Source organism: Ochlerotatus camptorhynchus, unplaced genomic scaffold (genome assembly GCF_037179485.1).
Source record: "Ochlerotatus camptorhynchus isolate MF236.1 unplaced genomic scaffold, CSIRO-AGI_Acam_v1.1 ptg000284l, whole genome shotgun sequence".
Taxonomy (NCBI): domain Eukaryota; kingdom Metazoa; phylum Arthropoda; class Insecta; order Diptera; family Culicidae; genus Ochlerotatus; species Ochlerotatus camptorhynchus.
Window position 1 is genome coordinate 2799008 of NW_027040773.1, and position 17617 is coordinate 2816624.

The 17617-nt window shown below is 37.7% G+C and overlaps 2 protein-coding genes across 2 annotated transcripts in view; one reads left to right on the top strand and one right to left on the bottom strand.

Annotated features, from left to right (window-relative positions):
- LOC135706541 (protein turtle homolog A-like) overlaps positions 1–17617 on the bottom strand; it is a 1327166-nt gene that overhangs the window by 1232064 nt on the left and 77485 nt on the right. The window lies entirely within an intron of this gene.
- LOC135706564 (probable peptidoglycan muropeptide transporter SLC46) lies at positions 13260–15779 on the top strand. Its single transcript, XM_065228217.1, has 8 exons — positions 13260–13394; positions 13458–13704; positions 13761–13874; positions 13934–14182; positions 14246–14733; positions 15182–15308; positions 15439–15595; positions 15683–15779. Exons 1-8 carry the CDS (start codon positions 13260–13262, stop codon positions 15777–15779), a joined length of 1614 nt encoding a protein of 537 aa, XP_065084289.1.

Genomic DNA, 17617 nt, shown 5'->3' on the forward strand with positions numbered 1-17617 from the left:
CGATCAAAACAAATAATTTAGGGTGGAATCGTGAATGCTCGAAATTGTTTAATTTTGGCCGGGACGAAGTTCACCGGGTCTGCTAGTATCCTTTAAAATTGATCAACAGTTTATGATTTGAGATGCTCAAAATGAGTTTGTGAGCGACTATTTTGCGTGCTGTTACGACGTTTTGCATACAACCCAACTTCTACTGATCAAAATGTTTTGAGTTACTCCAATCAGAAACTATTGATCAATTCTTAGCGAAAATTTAAAACTCTTTCCTAATCTGCAATAATATTAATGGGTTGCATATATGTTTTGTCAGTTATAGTACAAAAACTGTTAAGGTTCAATTTACTTTGATGCTTTTTGGAAAATTTCAAAAGCAGTTTTTTCCGACGCATTATTTCAGATTGCAAAAAGCTCGCACTATTCGATTTCTTTTGATAGTTTACACAAAATGACGCGAGTTTTTTGCAATCTAAAGTAATGCGTCGAAAAAAACTGCTTTTGAATTTTTTAAAAATGCATCAAAGTAAATTGAACCTTAACTGTGTTGTAACGTCACATAGAATGTGTCTATAGTCTTTGAGCTACGCTCAATCCCATTTTGAATCGAAATTTAAAGTTCATCTCTTCAGCAGAGCTGTATGCCAGCGTTTGACGCCACTTCAAGCAGAACATCATGGTAAAACTTCATGCCAACTTTCGCCACGTTCCAGGATCAGTCTCAAACCGGAAACTAGTTTAGTTGAACACGACCAAGTGAGAATTACAATTATCGCATATCCCACGAAGCGGGTAAAAAGTGGTAGTTCACATTTTCCTACACAACACACACTCGGTTTCCCCACACCAGCCAGCTACTGCTTGCTGTAATAGTTGGGCCAGGAATTGTTTTTCCACACTTTCTCTGCATGTACCTACCACCCGTTTCGAGTTACTTGCATTGCCGGGACCGGAAGCACTTGTCTAACTGCTAACATACCGATTTTCACCAAGCTATCTAACTCGCACACAAGAGCACGCACACATACACACGTACAGATTCCAGCGGTGTGTATTTTCTTGTCTTGCTTACACTTAAGCACACTATCGCTATGCAAATAATAAAACGCGATATAATTGCAAAAGTTTTCAAAACAAATTATAAAATTGTTTTAATTCCGTGCTTAACGAGATTTTCATTCGACTTCCTGGGAAAAAGCGAAATAAGTTAACTGGAAGATGCATAAGAAGAAGGCGTAGAACAACACGAGAGCGAATCTGAAGCGGTTTGAAGTTAGGTGTAACGAGAAACAATAGCAAATAGCAAAAATAATAACAACAACAGCAGCAGCAACAGTCGTGTGACCGTTTGTTTCTTGTTCGGTAAATGGAACGAAGAGAACTGAAACTGTAGCAGCTACACATTCTGTTGAGGGAATACTTCCACGCAGTTTTTTGGAAGCCATACGAATGGAGACTTGTTGGCATCGTCAATAGTATATAGAATCCAAATTAAAGCCTCATTAAGATTGATGATAAGAGATTTGAAGCATTTTCATAGGCGATTTTTTTTTTAATCTTTATTTAAGAGATTTTAAGCCGAAGGCTAGTTCATCTCTAAGCTTCATAAGCGATAGTAAAACCCTAATGTATTATTTTTCTTTTTATCACACTGTCATTTTTGTGATAAGCCTATTTGGCTCTTCATCTTTGGTGTTATGAGTTTCAGACAAACGAATTTGCACGCGTACCGGTCTGATTAATATTTCGGACAATTTATAATTATATCTCGAATTACCTGATACCATGGACCCCCGTTAATTTGAACGACACTGCCTGCATATTAACGGGATTCATTTTTAATTTGAACTAGTAACCCTACGACCATCAGAAAAGCGAGTTTCTTGTAACCTTATTTGCTGTTTTGTATTGATTCTACGTTCTGTTTCGCAACGTTCCATTTCGCTCTTTTCTGTTGCATGTGCTAGATGACGTTTAAGCAATTTTTAGTTTTCACGGAGTGCAGATTAGCAGGGTTCAAACTAAAAAGTGTGCAGATTAAGAATGGTCAGATTACCGGGGGCCTCGGTACAAACATTTAAAATAAATAATTCTATATTGTTCCTTTAGTCAGCCGCAGTTTTACAACCATTTTATATAGGTATCACCTATGATAACATAAAGGAGGACATGAACAACTGCCTGTAAGAGGTAGGGAAGTCACATCAATAAGTTTTAAAACAAGTGTTTCTTTATACGGTTGGCTAGAAATCGGTCCTTTTGATATTTGAAATCACGAATGGAATGGTCAATTCTTGAGAGTAGCCTGGAGATCCTTGATTTTTTTATAACTTACATACAATCATGAGCATAGAGAAAATATGCCATCACCATATCGATTATGGTACCGAGTGGCCAAAAAAAAAACGGTCCTGTTGATATCTAAAATCGCCGGGAAATGAATGAATGAGAAAGGTTTGTAATTATGGTTATGTATAATTATAGAAAGATAAAAATCTGATACGCAAATGGGCTGACAAAATCGGATCGTTATGGTATGCCATCACCAAATCAATTCTGTTACTGGGTGGACAGAAAACGGTCCTCTGGATATCGGGAATCACCGGATAAATGGTAAATTCCTAATAGTTGACTAGGAGAACGCTTTTTTTTCTTTTTTTTTTACTCTTTATTTGTTCCAAATTCAAAATAAATTACATTTCATTTGAACCTAGGTGCTCCAGCAACTACAGTAACTTACCAGCCTTAATTGTTATGATATATATCTAAGTATTTTTACATTGTTCCTGTCTTGGAAATTCAGTATTATAAACAGGTTTTTTAAACCTGCATGTCAGTATAACAATTGATACCTAAAACTAAAAACTAACACTAAATCTTATCTAAGTATAAAGGGAATTAATCGTTGCAATTGAGGATTGCAACGATTTTTGCCTAAAATTATTAATAATTTTGTTGGACATTTGTTCTAAAGTCTCAACATTCGAAATTCTATGTACTTCGGTAGTACTATACCAGGGAGGCAACTTCAAAATCATTTTCAGAACTTTGTTCTGAATCCTTTGAAGTGCTTTTTTCCTGGTAGTGCAACAACAAGACCATATTGGCACAGCGTAAAGCATGGCCGGTCTAAAAACTTGTTTAAATATTAGAAGTTTATTCGTTAGGCAGAGTTTGGATTTCCTGTTTATAAGAGGATACAAACATTTAATATATTTGTTACATTTGGCTTGAATGCCCTCAATGTGATCTTTAAAAGTTAATTTTTGGTCAAGTATTAATCCAAGATATTTCACTTGGTTTGACCAGGAAATTGCAACTCCGTTCATAGTGACTATGTGACTACTACTAGGCTTCAAAAACGAGGCTCTAGGCTTATGTGGAAATATTATAAGTTGAGTTTTGGAAGCGTTGGGAGAAATCTTCCATTTTTGTAAATAAGAAGAGAAAATATCTAAACTTTTCTGCAGCCTGCTGCAAATAACACGAAAACTTCTTCCTTTAGCGGAAATTCCTGTGCCATCAGCGAACAAAAATTTGGGGCAACCCTGAGGCAAATCAGGGAGGTCCGAAGTGAAAATGTTATACAATATAGGCCCAAGGATGCTACCCTGAGGAACTCCTGCTCTAACAGGTAATCGATTGGATTTGGAAATTGGTAATTTACCTGCAGAGTTCTGTCAGTTAAATAATTATGAACTAATTTCATAATATAGAGCGGAAATTAAACTTTTTACAATTTAGCAATCAAACCTTCATGCCAAACACTGTCGAATGCTTTTTTATATGTCTAGAAGAGCAACTCCAGTTGAGTGGCCTTCAGATTTGTTTGAACGAATTAAATTGGTAACTCTTAAGAGTTGATGAGTAGTTGAATGCCCACGGCGAAATCCAAACTGCTCATCTGCAAAAATTGAGTTCGTATTGATGTGAAGCATCATTCTATTTAAAATTATCTTTTCAAAAAGTTTACTTATTGAAGAAAATAAACGTATTGGACGGTAGCTAGAAGCTTCAGCTGGATTTTTATCCGGCTTCAAAACTGGAACAACTTTTGCATTTTTCCATTTATCAGGAAAGTATGCCAAATGGAAACATCTGTTAAATAATTTTACCAAGAAAGACAAGCTGCTCTTTGGGAGTTTTTTGATGAGGATATAGAAAATTCCATCATCACCTGGAGCTTTCATATTTTGAAACTTTTTAGTTATAGACCTTACTTCGTCCAAATCAGTCCCCCAGGAATCATCAAAAATATTTTCCCGGGAGAAAATATTCAGAAAATTCCGAGCAACCTGATTCTCAATAGAACTTGTAAGACCCAAACTGAAAATATGGGAGCTCTCGAATTGCTTAGCAAGTTTTTGAGCTTTTTCCAAATTTGTGATTAAAATTTTACCAACTTCTTTAAGCGCTGGAATAGGCTTTTGAGGTTTTTTCAAAAATGTTGTGAGTTTCCAAAAGGGTTTGGAGCTTGGGTCTAATTTAGAAACATTATTTTCAAAAGTTTTGTTCCTCAGGGCAGAGAATCGCTTTTTAATTTGTTTTTTCAAAACCCGCCAGATAACTTTCATGGCAGGATCGCGTGTTCTTTGATATTGTCTCCTACGGACATTTTTAAGACGGATCAAGAGCTGAAGATCGTCGTCTATTATAATTGAATCGAATTTAACCTCGCATTTTGGTACTGAGGCAGCTCTTGCTTCAACTATAGAAGTAGTCAGAGATTCAAAAGCATAATTAATTGCATCTTTGGTTTGCAAAGGAATGTTTGGATCGAAGTTATATTCCATAAATGTTCGATATTGCTCCCAATCAGCTCTATGGTAATTGAAAATAGAGCTGTTGGGATTACAAATTATTTCTTGGGATATTTCAAAAGCTACTGGAAGGTGATCAGAACCGAAGTCAGCATGGGTAACCAATTGGCTACAAAGTTGACATGAATCAGCTAAGACCAAATCAATAGTTGAGGGATTTCTTGCAGAAGAAAAGCATGTTGGACTGTTTGGATATTGAATAGTGTAATAACCTGCAGAACAATCATCAATCAGAATATTACCATTGGAATTGCTTTGAGCATTATTCCATGAGCGGTGTTTTGCATTAAAATCACCAATAATGAAGAATTTAGACCTATGACGGGTAAGTTTCTGGAGGTCACCCTTGAGAAAATTCTTTTGCTGGCCTACGCATTGGAATGGCAAATAGGCAGCTATAAACGTAAGTTGTCCAATTTTTGTTTCAACAGAAACTCCCAAAGTTTCAAAAACTTTTGTTTCAAATGAAGGAAGAATTTTATGTTTGATTCGTCTATGAATAATGATGGCAACGCCAGCACAGGGTCCATCAAGACGATCATTTCTATAAATTAAATAATTTGAGTCCTTCTTAACCTTATGGCCAGGTTTAAGGAACGTTTCAGTTATAACGGCAATATGCACGTTATGAACTCTCAAAAAGTTAAATAGCTCGTCTTCATTATCTTTAAGAGATCGAGCATTCCAATTTAAAATATTTAAAGCTTTAAAATCCATTACTGAATTTTAAAGTCATGACAATATTATTAGCAAATTTTACTCCAGTTTGAATAGCATTTCATGTCAATTAATGTCAATTAATGAATTCTGTAAAAATTCCATTTTGTAGTTAGTATTCCATTCCAGTTAGTATTTTGATTTCTACCCGCTGCAATAGCATCATAGGTAGCTCCATTAACTCGCTGAACATTGTTAGCAGCGAGGGGAGTAGGTACAGATAAAAAATTTGAAGCAGGGGTGATATTTATACCTACGGGTACGAATGTAGAATTTGTTCCTCACTGACCGTTGTTAACAGCAGAGGAATTTGTACCTGGTTGGAAACGTGGAGCGTTTCCTATCTGACGGTTAGAACGAGATTGTAGGATCGCTTTGCTAGTCTTACATTCCCAAAAAATGGATTTGTGGTTTTCACCACAACTTGAACATTTAAATTTCTTAGGATCTTCCTTCACAGGACAGTCGTCCTTTGCGTGAGAGGAATCACCACAATTCATGCATTTAGCTGGCATGTAGCAATTTTTAGTTCCATGACCCCATCCCTGGCACTTACGGCACTGAGTGAGGTTTTGTAAATTTCCTCCAGTCTTCCTGAAGTGTTCCCACTTCACTCGGACATGGAGCATAAGGCTAGCTTTTTCTAAGGCCTTAAGGTTGTTTAGTTCACTAGACTTGAAGTGAACTAAATAAAAATCATTAGAAATCCCGTTGCGCGAATCGCCAGGACGGGATTTCATTTTCATTTTGATTACTTGGAGTGGCACAACTCCAAGTAATTTTGCCAGTTCATCTTTGATCTGATCCAGGGATTCACCACTGGGCAGTCCTTTCATGCCAACCTTGAACACACGTTCAGTTTTGGTGTCGTAAGTTAAAAATTTGTGCTTCTTCTCAGTAAGATACTTGAGAAGACATTTAAATCCGTCCAAGGTTTCAGCCAATACACGGCATTCACCCCGCGTCCAATTTGTAGTGAAAACTTAACTTTCACGAAGCTCAAAAGTTCCATGCGAAGAGCATGGAAATCGGAAGTGGTTATCACAATAGGGGGAATCTTTTCCTTCTTGGCATTAAGCCGGGAAAGTTTACTATAATTTTTCTTGGATGATGGATCATTCTCATCATCCGTGAGCAAATCAAATTCATTACTTAAATTAATTTCATCAGAAAGGGGGTCAAGAGTTTCCCCCTTTCTTTTGCGTTTAGGCGCCATGGCGGCAATAAATTTATATCCAAATCGACTTCCAAGCAGATTACTATAAGAATCTGAAGGATCGAAGAGGAATTTTCCAAATCGATATCCAAGAAGGATTACCTCGGGTAGGGTCCAAACAAGGATCGAAGAGGAATAAGAGTTGAACAAGGTAGAAAATGTTTACAGGTTGAGCACTGAAAAGTGCTGTTTAAATTTGTTGTAGCTTTAGGTAGTAGTAACACTTCCTTAAGCAAAAAGCAAATAGATCCGCACGGCAAGAGAGCACGATGCGGACTGCCTTCACTTTCGTATTTTTTGACATTGTCCTCTGTTACCGCACCGGAGGGTCTTGTCACTATTATCAAGTCATAAAAAGTAACAAGGAATAAAATGTTATCCTTTGATAATTGGAAAATCCTGATTCCCTACTTTGAATTTGTCACGGCTAGGGTTCGGTGGTCGATCTTATACCAGTAACGCATCAAAAAAGGTGATCTCCCAACGTTACTGGTTTGAAAAGATAAAAATTTACCAAATTGAACGATCTCACCAAGTTTAGCTGCTTGACATGTGTTGATGTAGAAGTCCAAATTGTAGACGAAGCTTGACGAAGATCAACATGAATTTATTAAATTTCATATATGAAAAGGAAATTTATACATTGATATTGAAAGGATCATAGAGTTATGGAGAGTTGACTGCAGCAGAGCAGCCGAAAGAAGTTTTTTTTTATTATCATCATCATCAATGGAGTTTAGATCCTGCTTCATGACAAAGACCGATCAAACGGATGACGGAGTTTGACGTCAAAGTCCATCTTCCATCCAAACAACGGGGGAACAAAAGGGACCTCTCATACCACGGCGCATTGCGAAGAGCCCTTCTACCACTACCGCGAATCATCCTTTCGGTGCTCACACTCTAATTCAATTGGCGTTGACGGCACCTTCGAAAAACCGTGTCTTCTAACAATTTTAAATAGAGCGATTGCATTCGAAAAAAATCACCATCTTAGCGCCCCTCGGTGGGACTTTGTATGGGAGCGAGTTGTCAATTTGATAGTTGAGTGTCAAACAGTGAAGTTATTATCTTGCATCAAATCTTGATTTAAAACTCGAGATAAAAGTCTGTGAGATCGAAAAAAATATCGTTGTGCTCAAAAAACAAAGCTCTTTCAGATGATGTATAAAAACAGATAATTTTCTTCCAATTTGACATTGTCTAAAGGAATCTTTATCAGCTTTTCAAAAATCACATCCCTATGTTTCGGAAACTTTCGAAATTTAGTGCAAAATTATGTTTTTTGATACCGTTCCGATTCAAATTTCGGACACTTTCATTTTTAATTAAATATTACATCCAGTTAGAAACAAAGTAATAATGTTAGATGATCGTGGAGGGCACAAGTCAAAAAAATTTAAAATTTACAAGACATGTGGATCATATTCGACCGAGATAATCAACTTTTAAAAGTGTCCGAAATTCGAGTTTAAGTGTTCGAAATTTGAATCGGCACGGTATCAAGTCTAATGAAAAAAATGATTCGACGCAAATGCAAGCGTGGTATCGAAGTAGGCTATGACCATCGGTAATTTAATTGTAATCAAATAACGCTCAATTATGTTTTTACGCTATTTTATTTTTTATTTTGCCCTTATGCAGGATGGGGACACATTTTTTAATTCTATCATATTATTCTTGGTTACACTTGGTAGCAATTTGAGATTACACGATTAAAAATAGAGACGAAACAAAAAATCGCGTTACAGAGTGTAATACAATAAAAATGCCTCCTGCTGAATGTTTATTTCAAAACACATTTTGATCATTTCCTTGAGAGTAACCGTTCTCGAATTTGGCCAAGTTGGTTGAAAATGGTTCTTAGCCTACACATTTGAAAAAAGTAATGTGAATTTCTATATATCACTAAGATACACATAAAATGAGCGTCATGTATCGTACAAGTTAACATAAAAATATTGTTTGCAACAGTTCTTGCAAGTGGTACTATGGAATAAATATACTTGAAATTATCATATAAGAGATAACTGAAAGCAGCTTTAGTCCGGGAATAAGAAAGTGCTAGCTCTACTGTTGATGCAGAAACCCATTTTAAAATGTTTGATAATTCATACCAATTCCGAAGTCACTTTCAGAAGCCATAAGCTCCACATGTCTACAGTTCTGATATCACATGGCTAATGGAACTGCAAGCACACCTTCAGATTTAGATCAATGCTTTGAATTCAGCACGTATTTAATAAAGCATGATGTAAAACACGATTGAGAATTTCCATTGTCAGTAAAATAATATGAAAAGATCTCACCAAATTATGTGTCTATAGATCCTGTCTTAAGACATTATTTTCGCCATCGTCCTCCTCCTCTTGCTTGTAGATGCTTTTTTCACAGCAGCACACATCAAAAGTTCTATTCAAAGGCACTAATTTCCTACTGTATAGCTTTAGACATTTATAAAAAAATGCAAAAATATTTGAAAAAAGTGACAGAAGTCAACGAAAAAACAGCGACCGAAAAAAACACAATTCCATGCGCGAGCACAGCACACTGCGAACCAGCCTTATTTTTGAAAAGGGCATATAGAAAAATATCAAGCTTATCTTCAGAATTTTTTTATTCGAAGAACTTTTTGCCCGATCGGTTTGGTGTCTTCGGCAATAATGCAGATAATGAATGAGACTATTTGAAAAAATATGCACACTAAATTTCAATTAAAATCTTAAAAACAATTTTTCTCAAAAATGGATTTATTTTTTATTTTTTTATTTATTGTTATGTTTTAGGGGACGAAAAATTCCATATTTATTATATAGGTCAAGATGGACAAATGACGGACAAAAAAGTAATGATTTTTTTAATAACTCAAGTTTTTGGAAAAATATCCAAAAATTGGACCAATTACTGTTTTGACTGTATGTTATAAAATCACACCAAATTTACTATAAAAAAGCACCCAATTTAAATTTTGCTAAGTCGCACCGTTTCCGAGATGTAGCGGTTTGAAAGTAGATATATTTAAAAAGTCAAATTTGCATTTTTATTGTAAAATTGTCTGACATTTCCGAAAAAAATTTTGTCGGAACTGGAGAACCGCAAAATACATTTAACAATGGCGTAAAACTACCAACATTTAAAAAATATCTACTTTCAAACCACTACATCTCGAAAACGGTGGGACTTGGAAAAAATATTTGAGTGCTTTTTTATTGTAAATTTGGTGTACTTTCATTAAATAAAGTCGAAAAAGTAATTGGATCAAGTTTTGTATAACTTGAAAAACTTGAGTTTAAAAAAAATCATAACTTTTTTGTCCATCATTTCTCCATCTTGAATTATAGTGCAATAGCTGGCATTTTTTGTCCTCTAAAACAAAACAACAAATAAAAAAATAAAAAATAAATAATTTTTTGAGAAAAATTGTGTTTAAGATTTTATAAATTTTTTTAGAGTGTATATATTTTTTTCAAATAGTCTCATTCATTATCTGCAATATTGCCCAAGACGCCAAACCGATCGGGCAAACAGTTTTCGAGTAAAAATTTTCTGAAGATAAGCTTGATATTTTTCTATATGCCCTTTTTAAAAATAAGGCTGGATTCAAAATGGCGATATGAAGATGCAAAATAGCAATGTCAGTCATATGGAACGTTACTGCAAATTTTCAACCAAATCAAAAAATACAAAAACAAACCGATTTGCGAATTCGTAGGGAATTGCTCTTCTGTGTTGTTATACACTCTTAGCTAGATTCAATGACATTTTGAAAAAAAGAAAATCAAAAGATGCCTTAAAGGCAGCGTTTTTAATATGTCCATATTTTTTTTTTCGTGTTCAACCTTTATTTTCAGGAATGTTTCGATGTTTCTCGATATCCAGAGGACCGTTGTATGGCCACCCGGTTGCAGAATCGATATGGATGGCATATTTCAATTATACTCATGACTGTTTGCAATTTAGCGCGGATCACTAGGTCTATACTATAATTGCTGTCATTAGTGATCACCAGTCCCGTACCTCCGCTGCCACATCCGGCATACCTCAGGGTAGTCACCTGGAACCGCTGATTTTCCTGATTTATTTCAACGACGTGAATCTGATAATTGAGGGACCACGATTATCTTACGCAGATGACCTTAAACTCTACCTCCGAATTCACTCAATTGAAGACTGTTGCTTTTGCTGATTGGTGTATTCTGAATCGTATGGAGGTTAACCCGTCCAAATGCTCGGTTATCTCTTTTTCGCGCAAGAAAGAGACTATTATGTTCAAGTATGTTTTGTTAGGCACTGAAATTGAGCGCGTCAGCCAAATTAAGGACCTAGGCGTGATTCTGGATACAAAACTCTTTTTCAAGCAGCACATCTCGCACGCCGTCGACAAAGCTTCCAGAATTCTAGGGTTTATCTTCAGGATTGCCAAAGACTTCACGGATATCTACTGCCTTAAATCGTTGTACCAACAATCAATACGAAACTAACGATTTTAAATTGGCTCACTACTTGACTAGCCTATTGGTCCCAAGCAAATCGATTAACGTACCCCATTCTAGTCAAAATTCTAGTACTACACAAAGTTTGTTTTGATTTGCTATGAAAGTATGACAGATAAAATGAGGGGTTATTGGATTTTCCTATGTTTCGAGGGGTGATTCGACTAGCTTGGGACCGAAGATAGTACCAGAGCTGAGCCAAAAAGTTGAGCACGTTTCTTCGGGACCTACTTGTCTTAGAGTTACCTATATGGTTGTACTGCTCCTTGTCTCGCTCCATATTAGAATACTGCTCGGTTGTCTGGACTCCTCACTACAACAACGGTGTCGAAAGAGTTGAGTCTGTCCAGCGACGGTTCCTGAGATATGCGCTACGTAAACTGCCGTGGACGAATCCCTTCCGATTGCCTAGCTACGAAAGTCGATTGCAACTAATCCATCTGGAGCGGCTGTCGGTCCGAAGAGATACAGCAAGGGCATTGCTAATTGCGGATATTTTGCAAGGACGCACCGATTGCCCTGTCCTCCTTGAGCAAATTGATATCAATGTTCAACCCCGAGCCCTACGGAATAATTCAATGCTGCGCCTGCCCATACAGCGAACTAATTATAGCATGTTCGGTGCAATCGGTGGTTTACAGAGACTTTTAAATAGGGTCTCCGCACTGTTTGATTTTGACCTGACTCGCCAGCTGCTTCGCCGGAGGTTTAGTTCGTTTTTTCTAGATCAGTTTAGTTTGTTTAGTAATGTTCATTTTTTTTACGAGATGACTATCTATGTACTTATTGATGTTTTGTTTTAGTACTTTTCATGTTTAGTTTAAGTTACATCATTGGGGCAAATAACGCCTGTTGATGTTCAGTCATATAAATAAATAAATAAATGAATTAACCATTTTGCCGGTTATTCCGGATATCCAAAGGACCGTTTTCTGACCACACAGTAGCAGAATCGATATAGTTAATAGCATATTTCCTCTATACTCATGATTGTACGCAAATTAAAAAAAATCGCGGGTCTCTAGGTCTACTTGCAGGAATTGACCGTTTTGTCGGTGAATCTGAATGTCCGCAGAGATATGCTTTTGAATGGTGCTGCATTAGTGGGAACCAGCCATGTCCACATGCATCGACACGCTATTTGCAGCCATGGGGTTTTGTCTAAAAATTGCTACATCCGCTTCATCCGCTTCATCCGCGTTATCCCTACCAAGCTTCTCAATCTTCGCATTAACGTTGTTGTCTCTATATTTACCGCGACGACGACGAAACTCGTTTTATTAGATCCTCAAATTCTGTCCAATGGATTTCATCTTGATTCCAGTTTGAAGAGAAACAAGTTTCATTCACATTTCGTACCGCATATGTTGTGACCTTTCGTTATGTGGACCGTACACGATTGCTTTTATTGACAATAATCGTATTGTCAATACATTTTATATTGACGTCAATACATCGGTATTGACAATATTTCTGTATTCACATCATCAATATTATTGTCAATACTTGTAAGTATTGACAATATTTCTTACCGTGTGGGGTTCGCTTTAGTCATCTCGCTCGCACTGAAGATGCGAAAAGCTACAAAAAAGCACACATCATACACCAGCTACTAGGCATCATTGGGGGAGAACAGTCCATAATGCACCCGTGGGGTAAAATGGTCCCGCGTGTTTTTTCGTTTTTTTCGTTTTTTTCCCATTACTCACTTTATGTGGCAGAATGCAAGTTCGTTAAATTCACGAATCAGCTATGAAAAACATCGCGGGATATTTTACCCCCAGGGTTGCGTTTTAGACCATCCTACCCTACCAGTACGAGCCACTCGTGGAAGTAAACCGATCGCTTCAAGCACCAAACCCACTTCTTCGCGGACACTTGATTTTGTCATCAGTGCGCTAAACTACTGCTTCTGCGAATGGAAAGCATCAATACCACGGAGTCCGTCTACACTTCAAGTCCGACTAAGCTTCAAATTTCTGGGTGTGATTTGGTTTGTGAACTATTCAACCATTAAAAATGACTGAATCGAATGAAACCGGTACCAGCAGGTTACGAAAACTGCTTTCGTATGTTACAATCGAGCCGGTGATTATATTTTTCATATTTGGGGTTGTCACCTCGACGGGGTTGAGAATTTTTGAACTCGAAAAGGTAAGTGATGAATGCTTTTAACAGTAGGTGGTGAGGTATCTCCGAATTGAACTGTCATTTTAGGCATGCGTTACCAAGTTACATGTGGATTTGAAGGTGTGTGAGTTTTTTGCTCAGCTGGAAGACAACAACGTGTGTGAGAGCTTGCCATCCGGTGAAACGTTGAATCGATCAGCTGAAACAAACCCCGGCATTGACTACGACGTTCAAAATGACACGGGGCAGATGGAATTCAACCGGTTGGTTTGTACAGCAAGGGAGAAATCGATCAACGAGGTGACTTTTTTGAATTCCTACAGAAGCATCATAAGTATGTTGTGTATTGTGCTTAGGCTTCTGTACACTAAAACGCGCAATCATTTCCAGCTGGTTTGGTGCAGACAGTGGTACTCCTTTTTGCCGGCAGCTGGAGCGATCGAGTTGGACTGAGGAAACCTTGCATATTGATTCCGATTGCTGCTGACATAATCAGCACATGTGGTAAGAAAACTTGGTTGGTTAACTTTTGAGCTACGGTGATCGAGTTGCCTCCGTTCCAGTGCTCGTAACGTCTGCCATCTTCATGCAGGAAATATCGCTGGAAGTCACCGGCATCCTTCCGAATCTGATAAACTCAATCAGTGGAGGCACCCCGCTGGTAGTGACCGGAATATACAGCTACCTAACGGTCTGTAGCACCGAGGAGGACCGAACGTTTCGATTTGCCTGTGCCGCCGTCGTGATTGCTACCATACCCATTCTGGCGAGCTTCTTTAGCGGGTATTTGTTCAAGGCACTGGGGTTCATTAGTATGGATGCTGTTGAAATATTGATGTACCTATCAATCGTCAATGGAGTGCGTTTCTTTCCAGATTTGTGTCTCCTGTGCATAGTAACGGATTCAATCGGATTACTTTACGGATTATTCGTTCTGAAAGAACCATCCAATGAAGAAGATTTCACTGAAAAAGATGGCCACAGTAAAGACCATGGCGATGTACCGGATGACACCAGCCATTGCACATCCTTCCGTAAGCTATTCGATGTAACTCTTGTGATTGATTGCATCAAGGTGGTTACCAGGAAGCGGAATTTCAATGTCCGGGCCATCCTGCTCTTAACCTTACTTGTATTTTTCATCAACTTTGGTGCCGCCGGTGATGTCGAATCGGCACTGAACATTGCGATCTACAAGTTCAGCTGGATCTCCAACCTGGGCACGTGGGTGTCGTATGATTATATGACCACCTTGCTGGGCACCCTGCTGGCGATGGGAGTGCTGAGCAAGCGATTCGGGGTGTCCGACTTTCTCATTTGCGTATTTTCGGTGTGCTTCACTCTGGTTGCAAAACCAATTATGGTAAAAAGCTTTTGAAACTCAAATAACATTTCGAGCTTCATTTTCTTGACTTTTCCCCTGCCAAAAAATATGAGTGCTACGGTGTGAAAGCTTTTCTTTGCTCACTAAAATTCCATTTCAATTTACTCACACAATGATTTGATGCTACTTTGATTGTTTCTTACTTTTTGAAGGGGTTTTAAGTATTCAGCTCCATTGTTTAATCACAAGGTACTTAATATTCACAGTTAGTCCAGCCAGTCAGTCTGTAACAGCCAATAATTAACTTTCATAACTCCTAATTTAAAGGCGATTTTAAACAAAGTTTAAGTTGAGAACATTACTTTCGTGTACTCTTATCAATTCTCATTCCAGAAAAAAAAATATGCAAGGATATGCGTTGGGCAAAGTCAGATTTCAACCAAATGAGTTCAAATGTTGGAAATATTCAATCCCTATCCATTTTCAGGCATATGCAGCTAGTGCCGTTAAACCGTACTTGTACTACGTAGCCACTTCAATCGATGTTTTCGAGGGCAGCAAATTCGTGGCCATCCGCAGTATTGTTTCAAAACTGGTAGACCAGGATGAAATTGGTAAATTGTTTTTGATTTATGGTTCGATTTGATTTATTTTTATTTTTTTCGAGGGCATTCAACTCCAAACAATAATTGTCACTGTTACGCATAAACATTTTCCCGTGACCATTATCTGGATGTTCATCAGGAAAAATTCTTGCCATCCTGGGAATTGTTGACTCCACTCAGGCGGTGATATTTCCAACACTCTACAGTGCCGTGTACCTGAAAAGTCAGGAAGTCTTCATTGGATCCGTATTTCTGTTGAGCGAAGCGTTCCTGTTGGTTTCGGTGGGATTGTACATGTGAGTATATGTTTTGATTGGAGTTTCAGCGAAGAAAATCCTCCTCATTCAGTGTGAACAACTTATAGGTGTTTTTTTCGATTCTAGATCTTTGTACTTCATGTCCAGAAAACTCACCAAAAAGAAAAATACCCACCAGCGAGAAGGTGTTGATAATGCCGCAATGGAAGTAACTTCCATGTGATAATGTTTTAATGCTAAATACACGTACCCGCTTCGGGGTGCTTCATTTTGAAGAAAGCAGATGCAATCTAATAAGCAACCCTTCAGTTCGATTTAAACCTTAAAATAAAAGCTTGTTCCATCATTGTTGAAGATTGATGAAGGATTAGAGGTTGTCCAAAGGGATTGAAGGTTGCATGGAGATTATGGCGAATCACTACAGGAATTTTTTGAATTTCACTACTATAGCTCAATCTTTGGTTCAAGTTGTCAGAATGTCATCGCAATTGAATATGTGATATTTGGTAAACAAGCTTGTCGTTTCGATGATAAAATTGGTGTCAGGCACATATTCTACTATCGATTTACCTGTCATGAAATTTTTCACATTTTTATCTTTCTTGAATTGCTAACAAACTGCCCATAACAAAAATAGGTTTGTCATTGTCATATCAGCCACAAATTTAATTTTACTGCGTTTGGGAAGCAAGAACTGGAGTTAGAGCAATGTTTGTGGATAATTAACTTTTTCCATAGAAATACCCATACAAATTTCAAACCATTTGCGTGTCCTCTAATCCTGCATAGATCATTGCCATTTTTGCACAGACTCAAATTGTGGCGTTATGAATCAAACTGGACGATGGGCTAATATTGCTTTCAAAATGATGCATCCTAATTTACACTTAAATTTAAAAAAGTAAAACTTATTAAGTGACAAGTTACCATTATGGCTTGAAAAAATAAAAAAAACAATAAAACGGAGCAGATACAAGCCAAAAAGCACATAAAAAAATAATTCTTGACTCGATCTTTTCTGATTTCCATGAAACTTTGCATAATTGTATGTTGTGTGCAATCATTCACATTTGTACTCAAATTCCGGCAAAAAGAATCTTGCAATTTTATTCAAAATGACGCTTTCGAAATGTTAAAGCCAGGAGGGAATCACAAAATCGTCATCTTTGATGTTTTATGAATACCCTTGAGCGAAATCGTGATCAGTGTGCAAAATATATCCCGCCTATTTGACATTTCAATTCAACAAAAGTAAGTTTTAAAGATATTTTCCCGCCTCTTAGAGATACTCAGATACTCAGGGTTATTCTGCGTGGCGAATGAGGTGAGGTGACTCGAGTCACTTGTGTCACCCGATTCCAGCTGCCGAGTGAGGTGAAAAAAGTCACTTGGGATGAACCCGATGAACTCTCACCTTATTCTCACAGTCGTTTTTCGGTGACAAAAGTCGTACTGAAGTGACGATTTTAAGTGACAAGAGTTGTAACCACCGCTGCAGTCGACTAGACGGAAACCGTTGGAGTTATATAAGCGATGGTTGAGGTTTTTGGTAATTTATTACTTCTAAATTTGTTTCAAACCTTTTTTTTTGTTTCTTCGGCTTCCTCAATATGGGTATTTTTGGAATCGGAGTGACGTGTAGGGATCGGAAACCTCAGGCCTATTCTGCGCGGCGTGTGAGGTGAGGTGACACACTCTCACTTGTGAAGTGACAATTGTCACCTCGGGTGAGGTGACTCTCCGTGCAAATCAAATGGAGAGTCACCTCACCCGAGGTGACAATTGTCACTTCACCATCACTTCACTGTTACTTCACCTCATACGCCGCGCAGAATAGCCTTGCATGTCTGAGACCATTTTGAAATTCAATATGGCGGCTTCCGGTTGGAGAAAAATTTGAAAATTCTGTCAAATACCCTTCAATATGGGTATTTTTAGAATTGGGGTGACGTGTAGGGACCGGAAGCCCATGTCTGACGCCATTTTGAATTCAAGATGGTGGCTTCCGGCTAGTGAAAAACTTAAGAATTTCACCAAATACCCCACAAAACTGGTATTTTT

Excerpts from the sequence above, each read along its gene's own strand:
- LOC135706564 (XM_065228217.1), top strand. The coding sequence starts at position 13,260 with ATGACTGAATCGAATGAAACCGGTACCAGCAGGTTACGAAAACTGCTT. Across the intron at positions 13,875-13,933 it reads TGACATAATCAGCACATGTG|TGCTCGTAACGTCTGCCATC; the intron begins GTAAGAAAACTT and ends CCTCCGTTCCAG. Across the intron at positions 14,734-15,181 it reads TGGTTGCAAAACCAATTATG|GCATATGCAGCTAGTGCCGT; the intron begins GTAAAAAGCTTT and ends ATCCATTTTCAG.